Raw genomic sequence first — 27,525 nt, forward strand, 5'->3', positions numbered from 1 at the left:
GGTGCCCACAGCATTCAGGTGCACTCCGTCGCTCCGCAGGTAACGCCACGTGTCAACCTCCAGCTCCCGGTGTCTAACCACCAAACCCATATAAGGCAGGCAGGTCCCTCTGTAAGGAAAACAGCAAGAAAACATGACAAACAAAGCAACACCACACAGCACAAGGTCAACCACTCACAACAAATGAGGACGAACGTACAGCCTAAAACGGTTAGACTCCCACCTACCAATCCGTTTCAGAACAGAGTCATCCACTCCCCATCTGGCAGCCTCAGTAGCCACCCCGATGCGGAAGGAGTGCGACGAATAATCACCAGGACTGAAACCCAAAGCAGACAAACACCCACGGAGCACCGCCCGGAACTGAAACCTGGACAAGGACGTGCCGTCCAAATGCACCAGGAAGGAACCCCCAAACGGGGGGCGTGCCCCCAGAAACTCCCGCACCACAGACACGGGGCAGAGGGCAGAACCCTCCACCCGATACAGGCGAACATACTTACCCTTGCCCAACTGGTCGGTGTTTGATTTCCTCAGAAAAATCGCCACTGAAGAGCCAGAACAACTCACCTCACCTGCCAAAAGGCCACCAGGAACCCTCCGGTTGCAACTTACCAGTTCGCCAATACGGAACGCCCCAAAAAAGGCCAAAACAAAAGCCGTTTTGAACAGCAAAGCCTCATACGTGGAAGAGCACGCGCAGCCCACTTGCCGCACCAACTCACCCAGCATGCCAAACGAGATCGGGCGACGGCCATCCGGCCGGCGCGAACCCCTCCGATAACCTTTTAAGGCCTGGCGAATCACGAAATCCTTAGCAAAGTCGGGGAGACCCCCCACCTTGAACATAAAAGCTAAGCCCGCCAGCTTGCGGCCGATGGCCGAGGGCGACACCCCTTGCTCAAAATTCAGACACAAGAAATACAGTACCAGGGACGGATAGACCATACTCACCGCACCTGCTCCAACCCGCTCCAGAAGGTACGCCCACTCCCGCCATACCTTCGAATAGGCCATCCACGTAGCATCACTCAGCGACCTTTTGAGCAGACTCGAGGCGATCCCAACGCAATGCGCCACAGTCCCGGCGGACAAGGCTCCCCCCGCTTCCCCGCCTCTGGCGCCAGCTCCCGGAACCGGTCCAGCTGAAACCGAGACAAAGCGTCAGCCACCGAGTTGTCCACACCGGGCAAGTGAACAGCATACAAGAAAATATTCAACTGTAGACAACGTAAAACCAAGTGACGTAACAACCAGATTACCGGCGGAGACGAACCGGAGAGCCGATTGATAACCTGCACCACACCCATGTTGTCACAGTGCAGCCGTACCTTCTTGTCCCTGAACTCCGCCCCCCACAGTTCCACCACAGGAAAAAGTTCTAACAGAACCAAATTCCGCAAGAACCCCGCCGCATGCCATGCCTCCGGCCAACGCTCTGCACACCACCGACCCCCAAGGAAGGCGCCAAAACCCGTCGAGCCAGCCGCATCCGTGTACAACTCCAGATCGCAGCTGCTGACCGGGCCCCCTTGCCAGAGCGACCGACCGTTAAAGGATGACAGAAACACATGCCAGACCCGCAAATCCTCTGCGTGATCCGCAGTCAACGTAACAAAATGATGCGGTGACCGGACACCGGCCGTATCGGCCGACCTTTCGCCGGCTGAAAACCCGACCCATGGGCAGGATACGGCACGCAAATGCAAGCTTGCCCAACAAAGACTGTAACCGCCGAAGCTGCACTTTACGCCTACCGACCAGCCAGCAGATTTCCACCTGAATGTCCAGCAGCTTGTCCTCCGGCAAGCGACATTCCATGGCCACCGAATCAATAATGATCCCCAAAAAACGAATCATTGTCTTTGGGCCCTCAGTCTTGTCCGCCGCCAATGGAATGCCAAAGCGTTCCGCCACATGCTGGACGGTGGCCAGCAGAGTCCCGCACAGAGTGGACGAAGGAGGGCCCACACACAGGAAATCATCCAAGTAGTGGATGACCGAATTCACCCCGGCCACTTCCCGCACGACCCATTCCACAAAGGAGCTGAATTGCTCAAAGAACGCACCCGAGATGGAACAACCCATGGGCAAACACAGATCCACATAGAAGGAACCCAGCCACTGGCAGCCCAACAGCCGAAAACTCTGCTGATGGACGGGAAGCAACCGAAAAGCCGCCTCAACGTCCGTCTTCGCCAGCAGCGCCCGCCCGTACTGACGCACCCAAAATATGGCCGCATCAAAGGAAGTGTAGGACACCGCACAGGCCTCAGGATCAATGCCGTCATTGACCGACCCCCCTTTGGGAAAGGACAAGTGATGAATCAGCCGAAACTTGCCCGATTCCTTCTTGGGCACCAATCCCAAAGGGGAGACCACCAGGTCGGCCAAAGGTGGCTGGGCAAAAGGCCCCGCCATGCGGCCCAATGCAACCTCCTTAGCCAACTTGTCCGACACCACCCCCGGATTCAGTCGCGTCGACCGCAAGTTGTCCGCCACGGGGGAACAGCGGTCATAACACATGGAATGACAAACCCCACCGAAAACCCAGTCCCAGGAAACGAGCCGCCGCCCGATCCAGATACCTACTTAGAAAAGGACGCATCCTTTCCACCATCACCGGCGTCTTCCCTCTTCTGCTGAGCATCTCCGGAACGTGACTTACCCTGTTTAAAACAACGGGAGAGGGGGTGCGCGCCACCGCAGCCGGAGCACTCATGCTTTAAACGGCACGCGGACCCGAACTTGCACGCCCCTTCGTTAAACTGCCAGCAGAAATCCCTACGTTTCGCGGCCGGCTGTCCAGGGGAGTTCTGACCTCCGGCCGTCCCTGGAAAAGGGGACGGCGAGGCCCTCGCCGACGTCATGAGGCGCATCCACAGGCTAATGTCCTTATGATCCCAGCGCAACGCCGGGCGAACCGCCTTGCGTTGGCGGAATTGCTCGTCATACCGAAGCCAAGCAACCCACCATACACCCTGTACGCCTCCCCAATCTCATCCAGGTAACAAAACAAGGTGGAGAAATGCTCCGGATGTTTTTCCCCCACCACGCTCGCAAAGATGGCGAAGGCCTGTAGCCAATTACCAAAAGTGCGCGGAATCAACCTATAGCGCCGACGCTCCTCGTCCTCCTTCTTGGACTCCTCCGGCTTCACCCGATCCAAGTTGAACTTCTCCAAGGGAAGCAACGTGAATATTTCGATATATTCATCCTTCCAAATCTTCTCCCTGACCTCAGGCTTAAGGTGCGCCCCCAAGGGGCCCTCAAAGCACACATACACCTCACATTTTGCCGCATCCGCGAGCCGAACAGTATCCGCATCCTTACCTGTAGTCTTGGGGTCCGCGGCCTTGTCCCCCGCCGTCTGCGCCGGCGGCGCAACAACCGACGCCGGGACGGCCGTCCCAGGAGCGGCCGACCCAGGCCCAGCTGCGACCACACTATCCGTCGCCGGGCAGGGGGGCGGCACCTGGCCCCACGCCGCAGTCGGCGCACCGCCACCAGATCCATCGAAGCGTTGCACCAAAGAGCGCAGCCCCGCCAACAAATCCCCAAGACTAGCCCCCCCGCCAGACGCAGCGGGCCCTCGGTCCCCCATGGGTGTGGCAGTAGGAGTCCCCGACTCCCGAGGCACCCCCCCAGCCGCCCCGATCCCGTGTCCCGCCAGAGGAGGGGCAGCAGGAGCCCCTGACTCACGAGGCACCCCCCGGCCCCCCCGAACCCCCCTCGGCTAGGCCCCGCCCCCAACCCCCCAGACAGAGCCTGCAACACGGACAAAACAGAAGAAGTGACATTGAAGGACTCACCAAGCCGAGCGCAGATCCGGCATCCCCCGCTGGCAAAGGATCAGGGACCGCACCGTCCTCAGAGCCCGACAGCTCCCCCTCAGAACGCTCCTCCATTGCTGCAGGCTCCACCTCTGGACCGACACTGGAAGGCATCACGGGGTCAGGCCGACTGCCCTCCCCCCCTGCCGCCGACAGGCCGCCGGTCCTCCATCTCCACGCCTGGGCCTCTTCTGACTAGGCCCCGCACAGCCACCATCCATCGCCGAGCCAGCCGTCCCCTCCACCGCACCGGGCGTGCGCCGATCGGAGCCTCCGGCCGCTCCCACCGATAGGCCGGCGCCCGCTGGAAGCCGCCTTCCTCGCTGAGCCGTCCCGGCCGAACGATCCACACCATCAGACGAGCAGGCGGGGTCGGCAAGGATGGGCGAGCGGGACCCCGCCTGGACGAGCTCCGCCGCTGCAGGGGATTCCTCCCAGAGGCCCCGCCGGCCCCAGCAGGAGAACGCTGGACCGGAGAGCCTGGAGGGTCCAAACGTGGGCTCCCAAATCGGCGCACAGCTCGGGGGGACACAGGAGGGCTGTAACGCTCCAGCGGCCGTAACCGCCGAGCGCGGGAACGCCCGTCCCCCTCCGCAGCAGGCCCCCCCTCGAGCATAGAGGAGACCTGCGCCCGCAACCAGTCCAGCCCCCTCGAGGCGGCAGCCTCCCTGAGCCGGCCAAATAAGGCATCAAAGTCCTCCATGAAGAAAAACAGCAGTACAGCAGGGAGGATTCTTCTTCCTTCACATGATCCCGCGCGGCACTGCTGCAGATTCCAAGCCCCCCCCAGTGTTACCATGCCCTTGACCCCACCCCACCTTTGAACTAACCAATGACCACCCTTGACCACCGGCCACAGCCCACCATTTAACCCCTCCATTACCGTGTCCCCTGTCCACCCCATCATGAGGCCCTACGCCTATTTTTTTTTTTTTTTGCTTCGGGCCTGTCTATACGTGCTACTGCATCTGATCAAAAAAATTTCAGCTTAGAATTACGAACTCCACACCATCCATTATCTATCACTCATAGTTACAAGTTAGCTAGTCCCTAAATTGGATAATACATGAATTTAAATATCCAACCTGCTTGCGAAATTTCCATCAGCACGGAATCCGCGGCCTATGTTATATTTACATGATAAACTTCCTTGCCAGGCGTCTGGAGCTGCAGGACCATCTAGTGCACTGTGAGTCGAAATATAGCAGACAGTAACATTAAAAATTGTTTTACATACATACATTGTCATAACAGAGCTCAGACTGCAGATAAGATTAGGAGCCGCATTCATATTAAGCTAAAGAAAGTAAGCATTCACATACATTTTGATGTGCCATAAAAAAGACAAATACAGCTTTTTTATTTAGGAACTCACAGTAACAGGTATTTGGACAGAATAGGGGAATGCCTGGAGCAACTTTTTTACAGCTATTTGCTGGACCTCATTGAGCATAGCAGTCTACAGCTCGTCATATACTAATAGAATTTCATTAAAAAAATTAATTTTAAGAAAGTTAATTACATTTTAAATTTAGTTGCTGGAATAATGATCCCCCCAGCCCACATCAACTACAGGAACTTGATACTCTTATTTTTCAACAACTTGCCCATTTCACATGGGGTGGAGCAATCCCCCCACGCTATGCAGAGCAGACAAGAACGGAGCCCGCTCTCCTCTATGGGATGGTCCATTTCCATTCTATAGTGGACAAAGGGTGGCGGATCCGGTTGACCTGAAAAACGAACAGGTGGACCCAATCAGTCCAATCGTGTTAAAGGGGCCTAATACATATTGGGGTTGATTTACTAAAGCTGGAGACTTTGTCAAGACTTTGTCAAGACTTAAAAGCTGAAATAAGAAGCTGTTTGGCTATCATGCACAACTGCACCAGAGTTTGCACTCTCCAGTTTTAGTAAATCAACCCCACTATATCTAGTTTTAGATAGTAGTGCTAGAACCTCTGTCAGGTTTGTATTGCTATCTGTGTCCCCATTGAGATGATTCACCCTTCTTATTGATACTGATGACCATTGTCACTGATTCACAATATGTCAGAGAACGGTTCGTAGTAAGAATGGCACATCTGCAAATGCCCAGCAAAACCCAAGATTGGCACTTAGAAATTCGCCAATGCTAATGCACATGCGTGCACGGGCAAGATGCGCCAGTGCGCACCCATGTGCACTAAAGCGCACACAATACGTGACAGGTGCTGGCTCCCAGTGGCCTATTTAAATCCAGCAGCATGAGCCATTAGTTGCTAGATGATCTTCAGGACCCCCTGTGTGTTGCTGTGTTCCTGTTCTTGATATTATAGGATTTCCTGTTACTGACCCGGCTTGCCTTTGACCTGTCTTGTCTCCATTCCCGGCTTTGACCCTTGGCTTGTTCCAGTGACCCCGATTCTGCCTGCTCCTCCATGCTTGACCCCTCTTCTGACACCGCTACTGCCTGATTACCAGTGAATGACCCCGGCTGACTCCTGACCCTGCTTGCTGCTTACTCCTGGCTGAACTTCCCTGCATGACTTCTGGCCTGGCTCCTGATTTTGCTCCAGGCTCTCCCCGCTGCCAAGTGTCACCCGGTACTCCTGAGGAGCTCAGCAGTGCATCCTGCTCGTCAGCCGCCATCCAGCAAATATCTCTTGATCACCTCAGCCTGTCGCAGCTGGCAACACCTGCTTCTCTGAGCAAAGCACTCCCTGTTACCACCTTCAAGGGCACTCTGCACTTAGCCACAAGGGAAGCCCTCTAAGCACTTTGGCCTTTGACCAGGTACGTGACACAGTATGACGAGAAATCAAAACGTTTAGAGCTGTTGCCAGAACAGGAGGTAAACGGTACCCTTCCATTGGAGAAATGTGACAAGTGGGGATTTTTCCTTTATTTGGAGAGATTTTCACTAAGTTCCTGGTATGTTTCTGATACAGAAAGTCATGAGAAATCTCAATAACTGAATTGATAAAAAAAACATAGTGGCATGCAAATCAGGAAAACCAAAAGTTCTTATCTGCATGCTTGTTCTGGATCAGTGACTCAATGGGGTTGATTTACTAAAACCGGATAGTGCAAATTCTGCTGCAGCTGTGCATGGTATTTTGAAGAAAATAAGAGATGGCGCTCAGGTGTGCATATAATTGGTAATGAACCCCAGTGTAGACTTGGGTGAATAGTCTCATGAACACTTTATTTGCATTGATCCAATGATTAAAACATGGTATGGGTTAAGCAAAAACAGTCCTACCGCCCCTTGTAACCTCTGGACCTTCTCACCGATGGTTTAGGAAATCTTTAGGAAACCGGTGGCTACTGTTGGAAACTGGCTGGCAGATGGATAGGCAGATAGGGTCGCAGGCAGGAGGGCTCAACCGGTCTGATGTGCGGCCGCTACTTCAGACCGGAGCCTCTGTGTCAAACTCCCTCGGCGCCTGGTGTAAGCATCGGGAGTCGCACTTCGATGACGTCACTGCGTGGGACCGAAGATCCTCTGACGGCCGGCTACGGAGTTACCCGGAGGTCAAGGAGGACGGGGGACTGGCTGGATTTACTTCTGAAGAGCCTCCCGATCGCCACAACGACATGTTTCGCTACAATAGTAGCTTTGTCAAGTTGTGGCAAGAGGCGATCGGGGGCTCTAAGAAGCCAAGCGATGGGTGGGGTTAGGCGCACTGGCCAATAGGATGACCCCAAGCAGCTGAATCAGAAAAAACACTATGAAAATCAATACAATAAAAAATAAACAATAAAAGGATTTGAACATAAAAAATTAATAAAAATGGAATAAATCACTCCAAAAACAAATGAATGAAGGTAGGACTGTTTTTGCTTAACCCATACCATGTTTTAATCATTGGATCAATGCAAATAAAGTGTTCATGAGACTATTCACCCAAGTCTACACTGGGGTTCATTACCAATTATATGCACACCTGAGCGCCATCTCTTATTTTCTTCAAAGTTCATTTTTTATGCTGTCTTGCATCTGGGATTGGGCGAACAGTGTTGCCATCATAATATACTACCAACACATAAACTCTGCATATACAGTGGGTACGGAAAGTATTCAGACCCCCTTAAATTTTTCACGCTTTGTTATATTGCAGCCATTTGCTAAAATCATTTAAGTTCATTCTTCTTCCTCATGAATGTACACATAGCACCCCATACTGACAGAAAAACACAGAATTGTTGACATTGTTGCAGATTTATTAAAAAAGAAAAACTGAAATATCACATGGTCCTAAGTATTCAGACCCTTTGCTGTGACACTCATATATTTAACTCAGGTGCTTTCCATTTCTTCTGATCATCCTTGAGATGGTTCTACACCTTCATTTGAGTCCAGCTGTGTTTGATTATACTGATTGGACTTGATTAGGAAAGCCACACACCTGTCTATATAAGACCTTCCAGATCACAATGCATGTCAGAGCAAATGAGAATCATGAGGTCAAAGGAACTGCCTGAAGAGCTCAGAGACAGAATTGTGGCAAGGCACAGATCTGATCAAGGTTACAAAAAGATTTCTGCTGCACTTAAGGTTCCTAAGAGCACAGTGGCCTCCATAATCCTCAAATGGAAGACGTTTGGGACGACCAGAACCCTTCCTAGAGCTGGCCGTCCGGCCAAACTGAGCTATCGGGGGAGAAGAGCCTTGGTGAGAGAGGTAAAGAAGAACCCAAAGATCACTGTGGCTGAGCTCCAGAGATGCAGTCAGGAGATGGGAGAAAGTTGTAGAAAGTCAACCATCACTGCAGCCCTCCACCAGTCGGGGCTTTATGGCAGAGTGGCCCGACGGAAGCCTCTCCTCAGTGTAAGACACATGAAAGCCCGCATGGAGTTTGCTAAAAAACACCTGAAGGACTCCAAGATGGTGAGAAATAAGATTCTCTGGTCTGATGAGACCAAAATAGAACTTTTTGGCCTTAATTCTAAGCGGTATGTGTGGAGAAAACCAGGCACTGCTCATCACCTGTCCAATACAGTCCCAACAGTGAAGCATGATGGTGGCAGCATCATGCTGTGGGGGTGTTTTTCAGCTGCAGGGACAGGACAACTGGTTGCAATCGAGGGAAAGATGAATGCGGCCAAGTACAGGGATATCCTGGACAAAAACCTTCTCCAGAGTGCTCTGGACCTCAGACTGAGCCGAAGGTTTACCTTCCAACAAGACAATGACCCTAAGCACACAGCTAAAATAATGAAGGAGTGGCTTCACAACAACTCCGTGACTGTTCTTGAATGGCCCAGCCAGAGCCCTGACTTAAACCCAATTGAGCATCTCTGGAGAGACCTAAAAATGGCTGTCCACCAACGTTTACCATCCAACCTGATGGAACTGGAGAGGATCTGCAAGGAGGAATGGCAGAGGATCCCCAAATCCAGGTGTGAAAGACTTGTTGCATCTTTCCCAAAAAGACTCCTGGCTGTATTAGATCAAAAGGGGGCTTCTACTAAATACTGAGCAAAGGGTCTGAATACTTAGGACCATGTGATATTTCAGTTTTTCTTTTTTAATAAATCTGCAACAATGTCAACAATTCTGTGTTTTTCTGTCAGTATGGGGTGCTATGTGTATATTCATGAGGAAGAAGAATGAACTTAAATGATTTTAGCAAATGGCTACAATATAACAAAGAGTGAAAAATTTAAGGGGGTCTGAATACTTTCCGTACCCACTGTATGTCTTTGTGCATCATCTGTGAAGGGACATTCCAGGACTTTCCAACTTTGGAGTAGCGCCAGAACTTTTTGTTAGGAGCTGTGCATGGTAGCCAATCAGCTTTGACTTTAACTTGTTCAATTAAGCTTTGATAAAAAAAAATGGAAGGTGATTGGTTTCAATGCAGAACTGCATCAGATTTTGCACTCTCTATTTTTAGTAAATCAATCCCAATGTGTTAAAATAAGAATTCTACAAATTAAGCAACCAGAATATGTAAAATTAGCAGTCAGCAATTGCAGTATTTAAGTTTCTATTTAAAACGTATTCCTTTAATAGTGATAACATAAGTATTTAATAAGAAAGATCAGGAAATACTGTATGTGAGGTCATGTGGCACCCTTTTTTGATGTTGAGTGGTAATGGATGGAGGCCATAAGAAAAAGATTTCCAATCACTTTAGAACAGGATTGTCTTTAGTGAAGTGCAGTGTATGATGTCACACTTACCATATAAGAGTCTGGGCATCTGCAAATCCTATTGGCTGGGTTGGAATTGGCGGAAGACCTGTGATGTCACTCTCCTTTCTTCTATAGGTATTATCTGAAAATAATTTTAAAAATGGAAAAAACTTCACCTTGTCATTTTACATGAAAAGTTGTACTGTATAAGTCATGGTTTTTCAACCAGGGTAGGATTCTGTGGAACTCTTCCAGAGGTTTCTGGGCATTCCTTGAGCAATGAAGAGTTTCTGAATCTCAAAAATCACTGAAATCAAAAAGTTTTTTTTTTGGGGGGGGGGGGGTGGAAGGCAGTTTTTCTACTGGTCAACAACATAAGACTAACCTTCTCTGACTGACCATTAACCGCTTCCTGCAAATGGATGTACCCGTACGTCCTTGAGCTTCAGTGGTTCTACTAGGGTCATGGCTTTTTTTACAACAGTGATGCTTCATTTTGTATAAGTGATCCGAGTAGTTATACAGCCGCTGTCAGGGCAGCACACCATAGGGATGAAGAAGGAACTTCCATTCCTCGTTCATCTCTATGGTGTATGAAACTGGAAGCAACAGGGATTTTTTCACTTCCGGTTTTGGATTGTTGTTTACAAGCTGTTACTGGCTTGTAAAGCATCTAATCCAACCAGTCTTGATTTGATCAGATGCTTTTGAGGGCAGAGGAGAGATCTGGGTTCTAATAGACCCCAGATCTCTCAGTAAAAAGTACCTGTCACTGCCCATGCTATCACAAGGGATGCTTTTCTTCCCTTGTGATAGCAATAAAATTGATCAAAAAATAAATAAATACAATGGAAGTGTAAAAATAAATAAATAAATAAAATACAATTTTAAAGGGCAATACAAACACATATAGAGGAACCACACGCATATGTGAATGGGGATCGCACCACACATGTGAGGTATTGCCAGGAATGTCAGAGTGAGAGCAACAATTCTAGCACCAGACCTCCTGTTTAACTCTTTAAACTGTAAAGGCTGTAAATTGTTTCAAAGAGTTGCCTATGGATAATTTTAAGCACCAAGGGCCTGCACAATTTTAAAGCATCATGACATGGTAGGTATCTATTTACTCGGCGTAACATAATCTTTTATATTTTACCAAACAAGTAGGTATTATATTTTGTTTGTGTGCACTGAAATTCATTGAAGTGTGTTTTTTCTCAAAAAACTGTGAAAATAATTGTAACAATAAACATTTTTTTTTTCAGGACCCTTGCTTTCAGAAAATATATAATATTTGGGGATTCTAAGTAATTATCTAGTTAATAAAAATGCAGATATTTACATGTACAGGCGGTTCCCGGGTTACAAACATCTGACTTACAAACGACTCCTACTTACAAACGGAGGGAGACAACAGGAAGTGAGGAGAAATCTAGCCCTAGAAAGGGAAATTCACTCCTGTAAGAGATTTCATGGGAAAAAGGTGTCTCCACTGAAGTTTTATCACTAATCCTGGTTTCCACAACAACCCAAAAATTTTAAAAATCCAGTTGTCATAGGGACAGAAAGTGAGGTGAAATATTCTGAACAGGGGTACAGACAGCAAAACAAATGGTACAGAGGTGTTAACCCTTCCCTATACTATCCAAAAAACTTAAAAATTATTATTTTGGCTGGGGCTACACTTAAAAAATGTACCTGTTCTGACTTACAAACAAATTCGACTTAAGAACAAACCTACAGTCCCTATATTGTTTGTAACCAGGGGACTGCCTGTATGTGAGAAGTGTCAGAATTGGCTTGGGCAGCAAGTAGTTAATATAAGGGGTCCTTCTCCTATTGGTCATCAATGTATGGGACCACTATACCGACTACCAATATGAAAAGGCACTTTTCCACTCACTACCAATGGAAGGGACACTACAATTTTCAAGTGTTTCTTTTCTGGCCATTAATATTATTTGCTCCAATTTATGTTTGGTACTGAAACCTTTTTTTTTCTTATAGAGCAGTGTAGTGTTAAAAAAAATGCTCTGCTTTGGGTGTCAGATATTTTTGGATACACTACATCCCTTATTCTTTTATGTATTATTGTATTTACAAATTACTGACCACACAAATGTGTCATGAGCTAGAGATATAATAATTTAGCAGGGTACCCCGTGACATTAAAATTATTTCAAGGGTACTTCTGTATTTATAAAAGGTTGAAAAAGGCTGGTCTAAGTATAGTATTAAAAAAAATGGACAGAATGGCAAATAAATAAAATTTATTTCAAAACATTGCACCATCCAGAAAATATTCCTTCTAGCACCCTTTTATTGAGAACAACGGATTATGCCAAATATAGGCAAAAGTAAAACTATCTACAAAACAGACTTTGTTGTAATCTATACAGTGTGGAATAAAAAAAAAAAGAAAATAGGTTTTAATAGAATATTACCTTTGTGGGTCTCTCTGGCAATAAAATATGTTGAATAAAACTATGTACTTCAAAAACTGTTCCTAGAAAAAGTTAAACTGTTCAGTGTAATCAGTCTGATTCATGAAGTTCAGACTGTTTAACCACTTGTGTACCAGTCTATACTACTCCTTCCATGCCAGGCCATTTTTCAGTTTTTAGTGCTGTGATAGTTTGACTGACAAATACTTGTTCATGCAACACTGTACGCCAATACATTTTTTACCATTTTTTTAGACAGATAGAGCCTTCTCTTGGATGTTATTTAAAGCGAGATAAAACCCAAAATAAAAAATGTCATATATTGTTTAAATATCCTCAATAAATAAACTGATGCTGGTGCAAGTACAATCTATTATTTAAAATATCCTCAATAAATAAACTGATACTTGTGCAAATACAATTGGATGAATCGCTACTATCCCTCCTCAATAAGGGTCTAGTGTATAAATGATAATCAATATAAACTGTACACAGTGATCAGTAAATAAATTAGTGTCATAAATAATATAATAAATCAAGTATGATCTCAGCCAAGCCAATAAAAATTACGTGTAAAGTGCAAAGTGCAGATCCTGTGAAATATGCAAACCACAGTGATAAACAATTCTATTAAAAAGGCCTCATAAATAGATCTTGCAATGACGTGCAAAGTTCATAGATAAAACAATTATTAATATAGTGTCCGAAAAATGAAATAAAAGAAAAATATTAATATAGTGTCCGTTGTTAGAAATAAAAAATCCAGTCCATGTGTGACTCAGTGCAAATGACAAATTCTTGCTGTGCTCAAAACCACCAGCAGGTGGCAGGTGCTCCCCAAACAAGTGAGTGACCTGAGTGTCACAGATCCTACAATTGCTGTTCACCCCCTTGTGAGGCGCTCACCTTAGAAAAGATTAATATAGACTCATCAATCGGGGGTTCCTTCTCAGGGATAGCCCTTCCTGGTCCCAGCAATTCAATGATCCGTGGCTCAGAAAGTATGCCCTTATACCGGATATCAGGTAAATCAATCCATCCACATCCTGACACTCCAGCAACCAGTGTCACCGTATAGTATGCATAAGAAAAATCTCCAATAGTGCTTATAACTGTACGTGGTCCTGATGGTGATGCTCGGTGTGCAGTGTACGGCTCTCCGGTACAGCAATGTGTACAGCAGCTGCACTATAATGGTGGTTATAAGGATTATAGTGTCCGTATTATACCCAAAACTTTTATTTTATCTGTAGGACGGAGTCTCTTTTCCCGGGTACCTGTATTCCATAAGTGTGACCTATGACTACGTGTAATTCAGAATTTTTCAGAAATCCTTCAATTATCTAAACAAACTAATCACTACAACTTTTTCACTGCCATTTCTACAAGTGGATGATATGTGACGTGTCATTGATTGGGGGAACAGGCAGAAGCAATTGATCTTGTTTTTATTTTACGTGTAATGTTCATATGCAATTCTATGTGATTAACTTTAAGTGTTTCATTACAATTATAATACTCGTAGACAACTTGTCAAAATATATATGCATACGCTTGTTCTGATTTATATGTTTATATTTTAGTGAAGTGATGCCTCCCACACCCTGATGAAGGAGAGTGCTACTCTCCGAAACGCGTCGGGTGGAGAATGTTTCTGTTTCATCATTCATTTTACAGTTGGTGCATCACTAGTTTATTGCATATTGCACATTTTTATGTTGTGTAAACATTTTCATGTATTCTGTGTTAATTTTGTATATGCCAATATTTTTTGCTAATTCTTTAACTAAATATCTAAATATGTCCAATAAAACATATAGTTTTTAATACATATATATTCTTCTTACTTGTTCCTATACATAATGCCTATAAAGTCCCAACCATTTAGGGGAGTTTTTTCTTTATAAAACTTTTTTTTTTTTAAGTCTTAGATAGAAATTAGAACCCTTGTCAGGTTTTACTACTATCAGGGGCTCCATTAGGGATTCACTGTGTATTTAGCTATTCAGCTTTAAACTTGAAGAATATTGATGGGAATATATTAGCAAGAAAAACCAGATAAGAACCTGAAAAATACTTACTTTTAGCTGGATAATATGGAGTAAGCAGATCACCAAAGTCTTCAGTGTAGGACCCCCGCTCTACACCCGATGGGGGCAAGTACCAGGAGTTTGGGTATGTTTGAGATTTGTCAGCTAAGCCATCATTGATATCTTTGGGATCTGTATATACAATGACACCAACTACTCCAAATTTTGCAGCATTTATTGCCTGAGAAACACAGGGACACCAGAGGTTATAGTCATAAATTTTTATAAGTAATCGCTTTGTTAAGAAGGTCATTTTTATCCAATTATACAATTTATAAGCATTCCAGCTAAATAATTTTTTTTTCACAATATGTTTTCTTTATTTTAAGCTGGTATTCTCCCATTACCTTACATCTTGTCCTAATGTGACAACCGCACTGAGCTCCGTTGCCATCCTAGGACTACATAACACCTCCCTCTCTTTTCCATAATAGGGGAGGTGTTTTTGAACAGCTGTTTTTTTTTCGCACTTTTCGAAAAAGATATAAAACACTTGGTATACACAATGGTATACTTAAAGTGTTTGTTACCACAGCATTTCAAATTTCTGATATGTGCCTATTGTACCATGTATTTTTATTAAAAAGTATCCTGTTCTCTTTGTATTGCCTACTTTGTGTAAAGTCCCTGGTGTTCCTGCCAGTCACTCTGCTTTCCTATTAACCACTTTTGGACCGGAAGGTTTTACCCTCTTAATGACCAGGCCATTTTTTGCGATACGGCACTGCATTACTATCGCTGACAATTGCGCAAATGGGCAACATTGTACCCAAATAAAGTTTAAGTCCTTTTTTTCCCCACAAATAGAGTTTTCTTTTGGTGGTATTTGATCACCTCTGTGGTTTTAATTTTTTTTTTTGCGCTATTAACAAAATAAATTTTGAAGAAAAAAAAAAAATAACAATCATGTTTACTTTCTGCTATAAAACACAACCAATAACATTTTTTTAAAAAATCTAATTTTTGTTCAGTTTAGGCCAATTTTTTGGTAAAAAAAAAATCCCAATGAGTGTATATTGATTGCTTTGCACAAAAGTTATAGCGTCTACAAACGATGCAATATTTTTATGGAATTTTTATTTATTTATTTATTTTCTAGTAATGGAGACGAGCCGTGATTTTTAGTAGGACTGCAACATTGCGGCGGGCAAATCGGATATCTAACTGACACTTTTGACACTTTTTGGAGACTAGTGACACCAGTACAGTGATGAGTGCTAAAAAAAATGCACTGTCCCTGCACTAATGACACTGGCAGGGAAGGGGTTAACATCAGGGGCCAAAAAAGAGTTAAGTGTGTCCCTAGGGAGTGCTTACTAACTGCCGGGGGGGGTTGCCCTGATTGGGGAAAGACACAGATCTGGGTTCCTGCTTAGCAGAAAAAAAAGATCTCCATCTTGTCCCCTTGCAGAACGGCGATCTGCCTTGTTTACATAGGCAGATTGCCGCTCTGCCTCTCCTGGGTGTGATTGTGGGTGGCCTGGTGGCTGATTGACATCCCTGCTAGCCAATCACGGCGCAATCGCGCCATCTAGTGGCTATTGAACAAAACAACGTGCAGGTATGTCGTTTTCGCAATAGAGCCACTCTGCTGCAGTAAATACATAGTGGCCGGTCGGCAAGTGGTTAAAAACTAACTACACTAGGCAGGAGAGCTCACCCTGGTCAGTTCCCTAGCTGTGCTGGGAACTCAGACTGCTCTCTGTCAATGATCAGACTTGTCTTGACACGCCACCCCCCAAATGCACAGCCTTTTACTGGGAAGATTAGTGTGCTGTTGCTTCTCCTCCCCCCAACTTTTATGCAGCTTAGAACAGAAGGAATGTAACCACTTTTAAAAAAGGGAAAAAAAGGTATTTATACTGTTTTTCTTATTTTTTATATCTATACACAAATGTTTGCTTTCCATTTCAATGTTAAACCAAATGGGTTGTTTAAAAAGGTGATAGAATACAATCACTTTAACAGACTAAAAGAAAGCAAATAGGAGACATTTAATTTTTAGTTTACCTACAGAATGAGCAACCCTTTAAATCTTCCTCCACATTGGAAGAAGAGGAATGGTCTTGGGTCGCATATAAAATATACTAACAACAAGGATAGCTGATGACCAGAAAAAGTCGGGTAGATCACAAGTTAACGATCACTGATATACAGTGGGTACGGAAAGTATTCAGACCCCCTTAAATTTTTCACTCTTTGTTATATTGCAGCCATTTGCTAAAATCAAGTTCATTCTTCTTCCTCATGAATGTACACATAGCACCCCATACTGACAGAAAAACACAAATTGTTGACATTGTTGGCATCATGCTATGGGGGTGTTTTTCAGCTGCAGGGACAGGACGACTGGTTGCAATCGAGGGAAAGATGAATGCGGCCAAGTACAGGGATATCCTGGACAAAAACCTTCTCCGGAGTGCTCTGGACCTCAGACTGGGCCGAAGGTTTACCTTCCAACAAGACAATGACCCTAAGCACACAGCTAAAATAACGAAGGAGTGGCTTCACAACAACTCCGTGACTGTTCTTGAATGGCCCAGCCAGAGCCCTGACTTAAACCCAATTGAGCATCTCTGGAGAGACCTAAAAATGGCTGTCCACCAACGTTTACCATCCAACCTGACAGAACTGGAGAGGATCTGCAAGGAGGAATGGCAGAGGATCCCCAAATCCAGGTGTGAAAGACTTGTTGCATCTTTCCCAAAAAGACTCCTGGCTGTATTAGATCAAAAGGGGGCTTCTACTAAATACTGAGCAAAGGGTCTGAATACTTAGGACCATGTGATATTTCAGTTTTTCTTTTTTAATAAATCTGCAACAATGTCAACAATTCTGTGTTTTTCTGTCAGTATGGGGTGCTATGTGTACATTCATGAGGAAGAAGAATGAACTTAAATGATTTTAGCAAATGGCTGCAATATAACAAAGAGTGAAAAATTTAAGGGGGTCTGAATACTTTCCGTACCCACTGTAGATAATGCACCTGAGTAATAAAGCTTAATTTTTTATGTAATATTTTTTACTATAAAAGGAAAAGAGGGCAAAATAAAACGAGTGCGTTATTTGACACTGTGTTTCTTGGTCGATGAATGTAGTAGCAATTCTCAATAAGTTCTTAAAGTGCTTTTTAGATATTTTGGTTCTTATTTTGCCCTTCATGTGCTTCATCCTTGAAAATAGCTGCTCACAAATATAGGTGCTGCTGAAAACCGATGACCTGAAAAAGGTATGATTGTGAAGAGTGGGAGATTTTTCTTTGGGAAGATAAAACGTATTAAAGTCCAGTAAAGAGACACTGTCCTATTTTTGTTCGGCTGCATGTGTTTGCAAAGTGTAAACGCATTTTTACAAACAATTCCACCCAAAAAAATCAGCATTTGTAAGTAAGTTTACAATTTTATATTGGGCTGCAGATTGGACACCTCTGTTTTAGCGTGACCCCAGCATGGGTTCCGGGAGTTGAACTATGGTGGCCACTTTGCGGGAATGGACTTAAGCTATGATAAGGTATGGGAAGCACCACATAACATAGAACAGCCTAAGCCCCCAATAGCATGTACAATAAGGGAAATGAGTATGTAATGGTTGCTTGGGATGTTACACTGGATGTAGTGTCATGGAATTGCCAAGAACTGTAAACCTAACTTTTATTCAGTAAACAAAATTAATTTTTAAGTGATTTAGCTGGTCTAAAATATTTGGGAGGAGAGTGTGTGCTTACAGTGTGTTGGAGAATTGGGGAATAAAGAGTACCTACTTATGTTAACCCTTGAGGTTATGGAACCAAGTGTGTATTATTATTAACCATTGAGGTTACAGAGTGAGAAGTGTCAAGCAGGAGAATCAGCCAGTTTAGGAGAAGTGGTGGTCGCCGGTGACAGAAGTCCCATAAGGCAGGTAGCCTGGCACTTGGTGATCCCTACTGGATGGCAGGGTCCCTGACTTAAGGTTTACTGCAGGACAGAACCCTCCTAGGGACAGGACCTAGAACCAAATGTATGCAAGGCCCTTGCGAACTAAGTGTGATGGCTTTACTCTTTACTCTTTGCCTTTAAGGCTGGGCAGGACTAAAAGTAGAGTGCGTCATGAGGAGCTGGTGGAGGTCAATCAGCGCCCAGTGCTATTTCCTCAAAATAACTCTGTAGCCAGTGCTGGGACAGGTGTCACTGGCAGATTATAAGGTGTGATGCTTCTGCACATGGGGGCTGGGAAACTAATTTGGCCTCCAGTCATGAGGTGGCGCTATCCCACATGAGTAGTAATATAAAGGTAATAGTACGTGCAGTTCCCCTATGCCACCAACAAGAGTAATACAAATATTTGCAATCCCAGAGGCTGAAAAACAGTCCTAGACACAAATGTGCTTCCCCAGCAGATTTTGGTTGAGCGATTCGTTTCATCTGATTAAGGACCAACTATGGGTTAAAATTATAGATGTAAATACCATGAAATTAGGTTTTAGTTGTGGTCTTGTTACAACCAATGCCCCTTCCTTCTTTTCTCCAGTACCAAGGTGTGGGCTGGCTTCAATGGCGCTCTTACATCACAATGTTCTGATGTATCCTGCTCATGTGATCAGTTATGACACCAGCCATTTGATGGTTTAATAGTTCAGTTAAGGGCACAAGCAACTAGGACAGTTATCATTTACGGCATGCCTTAAATGTAACTGTTTAGGGGAATCACTAAATCAATGGGTTTAGTTCCGCTTTAATGTGGCCCTAATTTTAACATAGTATTTGACAAATTGTGTAAAATGGCCGCTGTTCGCAGTACACAAGTATGTAAAAACTCAGAGGCCTGTTGGTGGACAAATAATGCTGAATGCTGAAAAGTGTGCTAATAAGAAGATTTCCTGTTACTTGTAGAAATCCATTTTACATTTTTAAACCTGGACTACAGAAATGACAGTTGGAAGCTGACTGGATGGGTCGGACAGCATGCAATTTTTCCTATAGGCAATAGCACGCATGAGCTGCACTGTACGTAACATACGTGTCTGTGCCATTTAGATACTCAGGGCTAGTGATCGTCGCCCGATTATCGGCAAAGCACTTTGCCCGATGTATGGGAATCGGCCACCAAGGTGATCGATATTGCCGATATTTCGGGAAAGTGCTTGTACCGGAGTGATGCCTGCAGCTAGAGGCATCACCCCGGTACCGGCGTCCATAGCCGACGGTCGGCTGTCTTGTAATGACAACCGATGCAGCTGAGAAGCCGCTCGGCTGTCATTACAAGGAGCAGGAGGGGACATCCCCCCTCCTGCTGCCTTCCGCGGCTTGCCTGTGGGACGGGAGTCCCGGGCAAACAGCCTGCACGGACCCCAAAGACCCAATCAAAGCCGAATTCTGCTCTGTTCGGGCCTCCATGTAAAAACCCGGAAGTGATGTCATCACTTCCGGGTACTCGGCGCCAGATTTAAAAAAATGACAGCATTCAAAACAGCCAAACTTGGCGTTTTGAATGCTCTTTAGTGCATAGGAGGGGTTTGGGATCTTTTAGACCCCATAGATCCCTACAAAAGAGTACCTGTCAAGTGATAAAAAAAAAAAAAATGTACAAAAATATCGGCCAATATCGGCTGAAACCGATATGCAATGGCCAAAATATCGGTATCGGCAACGAAAAACCGATATCGGTTGAACACTACTCAGGGCCTCTTTTACTAAAGTGGGAAGTGAGTAAATCAGGCCCCTAGTATGTATTTATACGTTTATATAGTACTATAAAAACTATAATTATCCAAATGCAGTTTAGGTGTAAATTTATATTCAGAATAAATTTAGAGAAGTAAAAGTGTTTTCTTAGGAATTAAATAAACTATGCTACCCAATGCATTCAGGAATAAAGGTGTATACAGTATGTGTTTCAGAATAAATGGTAAAAAATTAGTTAGATCTGTAAAAAAAGGTAAATGTTACTCAGTGAAAAATGGAGGCTGCTGTACCTGATCTCCTTTTTAAAATTATAGTTGTCAGTGAACTTTAAACTTTCTGAATTGTGGAAAACAATGTCAGAGTAAAGTCAAAAACTCCTGATGCAAATACTCAAAATGCATTAAAGCCTTTGGTCCATCATAACAGCCGGACAACTAACATTTTCAGAAGAAGAAATTAAAAATGATAGGCTCTAGATTTTCTAAGTTTTCTACAATTATTCTTTCATAGAACTTTTAAACTTAATTTGATATCTTTCACAAATGTCAGAGTCACAAAATGTCATAGTCACAAAGCTATGGCTTATCCAAAACCACCCCAGCCGGTGAAAACAATCTGTCCACCAAGGCAGAGACAATAAACAACCAGCGCTTTTAGGATCACAGTTTATAACCAGTTTCTTATAACCCCTTGTCTCTGTAATCAGCAGCAGAGAGGACTTGCCAGATCATGCACTCCTCTGTGCAGCTGCTGAAAGGCTCATCTTGCCTGCCCCCCCTTCTCAGAAGTCCGCAGCAAATAGGAGGATAGAACTCCTCATTCAGATCACCACCTTGCCTCTGGGGGGGGGTCTTGACATCTCATGTAAGGGTATAAGGGGGCGTGGGGTGCTCTGGACATCTAATCTTACAGATATAACCGGCCCTTTGATGGCAACCATAATGCGGATGCGGCCCCCAGTGAAATTGAGTTTGACATCCCTGGTTTAGTGTTACTTAATTTTATATACTTTTACTTCTACACACATTCACTACTTACAATAATTGAATAAATATAGACGTACCTTAGCAGACCTGCCAACTCCTCCATAGCGCACAATAGCGACGGTCCCATTTAGTTCTATTAATCCGCTGAGATACTCAAAGTCACTTAATCTACCTTGGTTTGCATACACCAGCTTGCCCTGTGAAATACATCGAGAAACACGGGTTCATGTATCCAGCTACAACAAAGTAGTTTAGTGTAAACATATCACACCTCAAATGGTTTAATATTTTACACTTCAAAACAAAGAGTGTATCCATGATCAGATCCTTAAAGCCCAAAAGTGCTAAAGACTGAGGCACAAGTGGAGCAATCTCTTTGCTATTTATCCTTAACCTCCCTGGCGGTATGATTATGTCTGGAATTACATACCAAAAGCGGTACAATTCTTTTCATGGAAATTTGGCGTTATGTATTATAGGCCTATAATTCTTAGTAATTACTGACTTAAACCTGACCAAAACAAGACTCTAGTAGACATCCCAGATGTGATAAATTTGAAACACAAACGTATGAATTATAATCAAATCAATAATATTATTTTATTATTTAAAATATAATATATATAATAAAATTATATTATTGATTAGATTATAATTCATGAATTATATATTATATATAGATATATGTGTGTGTGTGTATATATATATATATATATATATATATATACATATATATATATACACACACATATATATATATATAATATATAACGCATGAATTATAATTGAATCAATAATATAATTTTATATATATATATATATATATATATATATATATATATATATATATATATATATGTGTGTGTGTGTGCATATTATATATATATATATATATATATATATATATATATATATATATATATATATATATGCATATATATATATATATATATACGCATATATATATATATATATATATATATACCGGTGTATATATATATATATGCATATGTATATGCATATATATATATATATATATATATATATATATATATATATATATATATATAATATAATATAAAGTGTGTTTTGTGTTTTGTGCAACGTTTTTTTTTTTTTTTGAATTTCCCTCCCTAGTTCCGCTCCCATGCAGCATTGCTGCTGCAGGGAACGGAACTAGGAAGTGATCGTACCGACGGAGGGACGGAGGAGCGGCGGGACTCTCGGCTGGCGGTCGCAGCAATGAGAGATCATCGCTGGATCGCCAGGATAAGGTAAGAGAACACCGCTGCGCTCTCTGCAATCCACCCCGAGCGTGACTCGGGGTTACCGCTCCAGATATGAAAAATCAACTCCGAGTCACGCTCGGGATTACCGCTAAGGTGGTTAAAGAGACTTTGTCATCCAACCAATCATTTCAGATAAATCTTCCTATTTAATCATATGCGCATTTAACATATTTATGCATGCTATTTACCTGTAAAAGCCCCACTTGTGTAGACATCCGATAGGCCTGAACCTGCTGTTGGGCACCGCTGTCTTGGATATGATGTCAGCAGCCCCAGTAAACTCCTTTAGAAACTACAAAGGTTGTTAGGGAGGTCAGGAGAGGTGTGGGGTGAAAGAGCTGGGCCAGCACAGAGAGTAGACACTCCAAGAAGAGGGACAGGGCTGTGCTAGAGAACTGACTCTTCCTGGAGTAGTCACATTTTCTAGCAAATTGAAAGGAATATTGCAAGTGAATACAGAGTTGGACATGTGTGGTTTGTTACGTTCCGAATTGAAATTCAGACGAACTTTTGGTTTTTCAGAAATTCGGATGTAGCCGAATTTCTCAATTACAATAGTAACAAATTAATAATCTAATCCGAAATAACAAAACAAAACTTCGAAAGAAATTTGAATAGTTTTCAAATCGAATTTGAATTTCCGAAGAGAATAAAATAGAATATGAAAAAATAAGTCTGGTGCGCTAAATACAATAAATTATCCTGGTGTTTGTTAGTTTTCTAGAACTATTATATTAAAAAATATCCATCTGGATCAATCTGTTGCTACCTCGTGTGTAAATAAGAAATAAAAATAAAAGAAGGTGCGCTGATTCAATGATAAAGCTGCTACCAAAAATCCAATAACTTGATTGGACAGTGTATAAATGTGAAAAAATAAGTCTGGTGCGCTAAATACAATAAATTATCCTGGTTTATCTTTTCACATTTATACACTGTCCACTAAAGTTATTGGATTTTTGGTAGCAGCTTTATCATTGAATCAGCGCACCTTCTTCTATTTTTATTAATAAAATAGAATAGAAAATAAAGTGATAGAAAAAAAAAGAATATAATAAAATAGAAAAGAATATAATAGAAAATAAAGGGATAGAATAGAAAATAAAAGAATAAAGTAAAACAGAATTAAATAGATTAGCAAAAAAAGAAATAGAATAGAATAAAAAATAGAATAGAATAAAATGGAAAGAACAATACCCATCTTCTGAAATTCGAATTTGAAATAGAATAAATTTGAATTTCAATACAACAGAAAAGAATAGAATAAAAAAGAATAGAAAATAAAAGAATAGAATAGAATTCAAAGAACAATAGAATAGAATAGAATAGAAAGAATATAACCATTTCCAAAAATTCAAACAGAATAAATTAGAAAATAATAGATTAGAATAGAAAATAAAAGAAAATAATTGCCTAGAAAAAAGAAAAAAATAGCATCAAATAGAATAGAAAAAAATAGAATAGAATAGAATAGAAAAAGAAAACAATAGAATGAAATAGAAAGAACATAACAATATAACCATTTTCCGAAATTCACATTTCAAATAGAATAAATTTGAATAGAAAATAATAGAATATAATAGAAAGGAAATAAACAGAATAGAAAAAAAACAATAGAAGAGCATGGAATAAAAATATAACCATTTTGCAAAATTGGAATTTCGAATAGAAATATTTTGATTTTAGAATGGAATTCAATTCAAATGCAATTTAACTGGAATTTGATTTGAATTCAACAAATTCAACTAGAATTCCACTAGAATTCAAATGGAATTTGAGTCGAACGTGAATGAAATTGGAATTCTTCAAATTCGAATCGATTCATATTTGAACAAAAGGAATTTAACAAATTTAACAAACAAATTTATGTAAATAACGAATCGAAAAGAAACAAAACAAATTTTTTGGTTCTGCACATGTCTATACAGAATAATTTATATAAAGGAAAAACACTTCAGGTAAGTATGTAAAATACCCGATTTTCTGTGCTTTTACCTGCATTTGTTGCGTGCTGAGAGGGTCACTTTTTTAGCTTTGAATAGCATGGTGGAATTTTTATTCTAGCTGTGTTTTTATAAAGATTTACCCTCACTTCTTCTTTTAGGGACACACCAACAAGTAAGGGGAAATCTCTCCAAAGTGAGGGAAAATTCCCCCTCTTACTTGTCACCATGAGAGGTGTCCCCAATACGTGGCTTCCTCTTATCTCTTGTTGCTGTGACAACTGTCAAAATTTGGGTTTCAGTAATTTTTTTTGTCCCAGAAACAACAGTTGCAAAGACAAGTGGCAAGGGGGAACCTCACCAACAACGTGGACAAAGTTCCAACCTATGCTATTTCTAAAACATTATTGCTTGAGGATTTTACACATAGTAGAGATTTCCTAAAAAAAAATGTGAACAAAGTTTCTAAAGCACAATTACTGTATTCATCTCCTCTCCATCTGCCGCCACTACCCCAGCGCTAGTAGTGGCAATTACCGCCTGTCAAATTGTCAGCCCGAAATCGCTATGTGTTGCATAGTAGGAGCAGCTGTCAAAATGTAGCTGTCCCTATGTAGAATAAAACTTGCAGATATAAGTTTTTCCAATGTCTATGTGGGTTCCTCATACAATTTAAAGATGTTCTGGCTCAAAGCTCCATTGGAAATTCGGAAGAATCACTTGATATACTTCCCAAATTCCTCAAGCTATGTGCCAGAAAGAGACATCAGAATCATCGCTGTCGTCACTTTCCGTACCTGATGACGAATTTTCCCACGAATCGCTATCGCTCAGTTCTTCAAGTAACTCAGTTTCGCTGCCGCTGTTTTCCAGTTTGTCTAAAAGCGCTTTTGCGCAAAAAGAACGCTTTTTGGACGCCATGGTCATTCTCAATTTTCCAGGCACAAAGCGCTGGAAAAGCACAGGCAGGGCACTGGAAAAGTCACCAGGTGCAATCCTGTTGTGCAATGGCATGATACAGTGTAATCCGTTAGGATCACAACTTTGTATCATGTTATTTAGTGTATTTTCCTTTTTTTAAATTGCCGCTGGTTCCACCCTCCTGCGTTGCAACGCTCGCAGGGAAGGGAACCGGAAGACAGGTGCCAGCATCTGCTGAGCACATAGCGAGAGGACAGCGGGAGGACGGCGGGGGATCGCAGGGAAAGTGATTTTGATTCTGCGGTAATCCCGAGTGTGGCTCTGGGTTACCGCTTTTGGTACTGAAAATTAACCCCGAGCCACACTCGGGAATACTGCTAGGGAGGTTAAGGAATTTAATTGTACAAGAATCCCACAGTCCTTCACTTCCTTATACAATATAATTTTACAGTTATATACTTCAAGAAATGTTTATTGGCTTTTTTTTTCCTTCTTTGATAAAATGTTATTACTATATTTATTACTATAATGTTCCTTATTGTGGTTGTTTTTATAACAATGGTTAAAACCCTGCCCTAAGCTTACCTTTGGATTTCCAGGAGGAGCATAAGCAGCATATGGTTTAACTACAGCTGGGTCTGTTTGGTCCGGTTCTACTTGCTCTTCAGTTGCAATCGATGTAAACTTGATCTCATTACTTGTTGTAACTGATGAGAAAAGAAGTGACATAGAATATATGTGTAAAAATTAGGGAGGAACAATTTCTTAAATAAAGATGCACATGGGCATTAGGACAATATTATCCCATACTTGTAATTTTAGCAGGGTCATATGACAAATAGACCCTACAGTAGTAGGATACCCTGTACACCAGGGCTCAAAATTTCAAGCCATGAGTTACTAGCCAGGCCTTAAGAGTTACTCGCCACTTGTTGCCCCACCCAAACCCTACCCTGCTCCACCCCTAAACACGCCCTCGTAAAATATCTCATAAAATTACACTGTTAAATGTTTTATTCAGAATTAAGTAACAAAAAAATATTAACAACAACAACAACAAATTTAGAGTGCCCACAGCGTGCCCCCTTAAATTCAGAGTGCCCACAGCGTGCCCCCTTTCAATGCAGAGTGCCCACAGCATGCCCCCTTTCAATGCAGAGTGCCCACAGTGTGCCCCCTTTCAATGCAGAGTGACCACAGCGTGCCCCCTTAAATGCAGAGTGCCCACAGCGTGCCCCCTTTCAATGCAGAGTGCCCACAGCGTGCCCCCTTTCAATGCAGAGTGCCCACAGCGTGCCCCCTTAAATGCAGAGTGACCACAGCGTGCAGAGACCAGCGTGCACTTACCTGATGCAGCGGTGGCTTCTCCTCAATCCTCCGCATTTCCCTCCTCCTCCTCGGCCAATTGCAATTGTTCGCGTTTCGGCCAATCAGGAAACGGATCTCGGACCCGCTTCCTGACTGGCTAGGAGGAGGATCCATGTGACAATAGCGAATATTCATTCGCTATTATCACACAATGGGTGAGCTCAGGGCGCACTGCTCTGCGCCTCGGGTCCACCTTTTTCTTACAGCACAGCCCTTACTCTCCATCCTCATCATTCCACTCGCAAAATGCGAGCAGGCGAGTGGAATTTTTGAGGGCTGCTGTAGACCACTGTAGTCTGACCATGGGAGATCTCTCACTTTGCATTCTTAGATCTTCCATCCCCCACACTAGTAATGTTCAAATGTGTCTTAAGGTAGGATTATTTTTGATAATCCCATACTTTACTAGAGTGATAAAAGAGAGAATATGGTTTGTATGAACAATGCCTACATTTATGTGTGCACCCAATCAAGAGCATAACTGCATATCTACAGGTGTATCTCAAAAATTTAGAATATCATCAAAAAAAAGTATTTATTTCAGTATTTCAATTCAAAAAGTTAAACTCATATATTATATAGAATTATTACACACAGAGTGATATATTTCAAGCATTTCTTTCTTTTAATTTTGATGATTATTGCTTTACAGCTTTTAAAAAAAAAACAAATTCAGTATCTCTGAAAACTAGAATATTACATAAGACCAAAAAAATAAATAAAAGGATTTTTAAAACAAAAATGTTGGCTTAAAAGTATATTCATGTACAGAACAGTATGCACTCAATAGGCCATAGACCCTAGGCCATCTTTATGTAGAGGAAAATTTTTTTTTCAGATCCTCAGAGAGTTCTTTGCCATG

General features: G+C 42.6%; 1 protein-coding gene across 1 annotated transcript in view; it reads right to left on the reverse strand.

Moving 5' to 3' along the window:
* NAALADL1 (N-acetylated alpha-linked acidic dipeptidase like 1) overlaps positions 1–27,525 on the reverse strand; it is a gene marked incomplete at its 5' end in the record, with an annotated part of 93,347 nt that overhangs the window by 41,413 nt on the left and 24,409 nt on the right. The window contains 5 exons of the mRNA XM_082270601.1: positions 4,919–5,020; positions 10,005–10,098; positions 14,485–14,674; positions 21,220–21,339; positions 25,881–26,002. Coding sequence (XP_082126727.1) covers positions 4,919–5,020; positions 10,005–10,098; positions 14,485–14,674; positions 21,220–21,339; positions 25,881–26,002 — 628 coding nt within the window. The remainder of the gene's footprint in view (positions 1–4,918; positions 5,021–10,004; positions 10,099–14,484; positions 14,675–21,219; positions 21,340–25,880; positions 26,003–27,525) is intronic.

Source organism: Pelophylax lessonae (assembly GCF_965119305.1).
Source record: "Pelophylax lessonae genome assembly, chromosome: 10".
In the NCBI taxonomy this organism is placed as follows: Eukaryota; Metazoa; Chordata; class Amphibia; order Anura; family Ranidae; genus Pelophylax; species Pelophylax lessonae.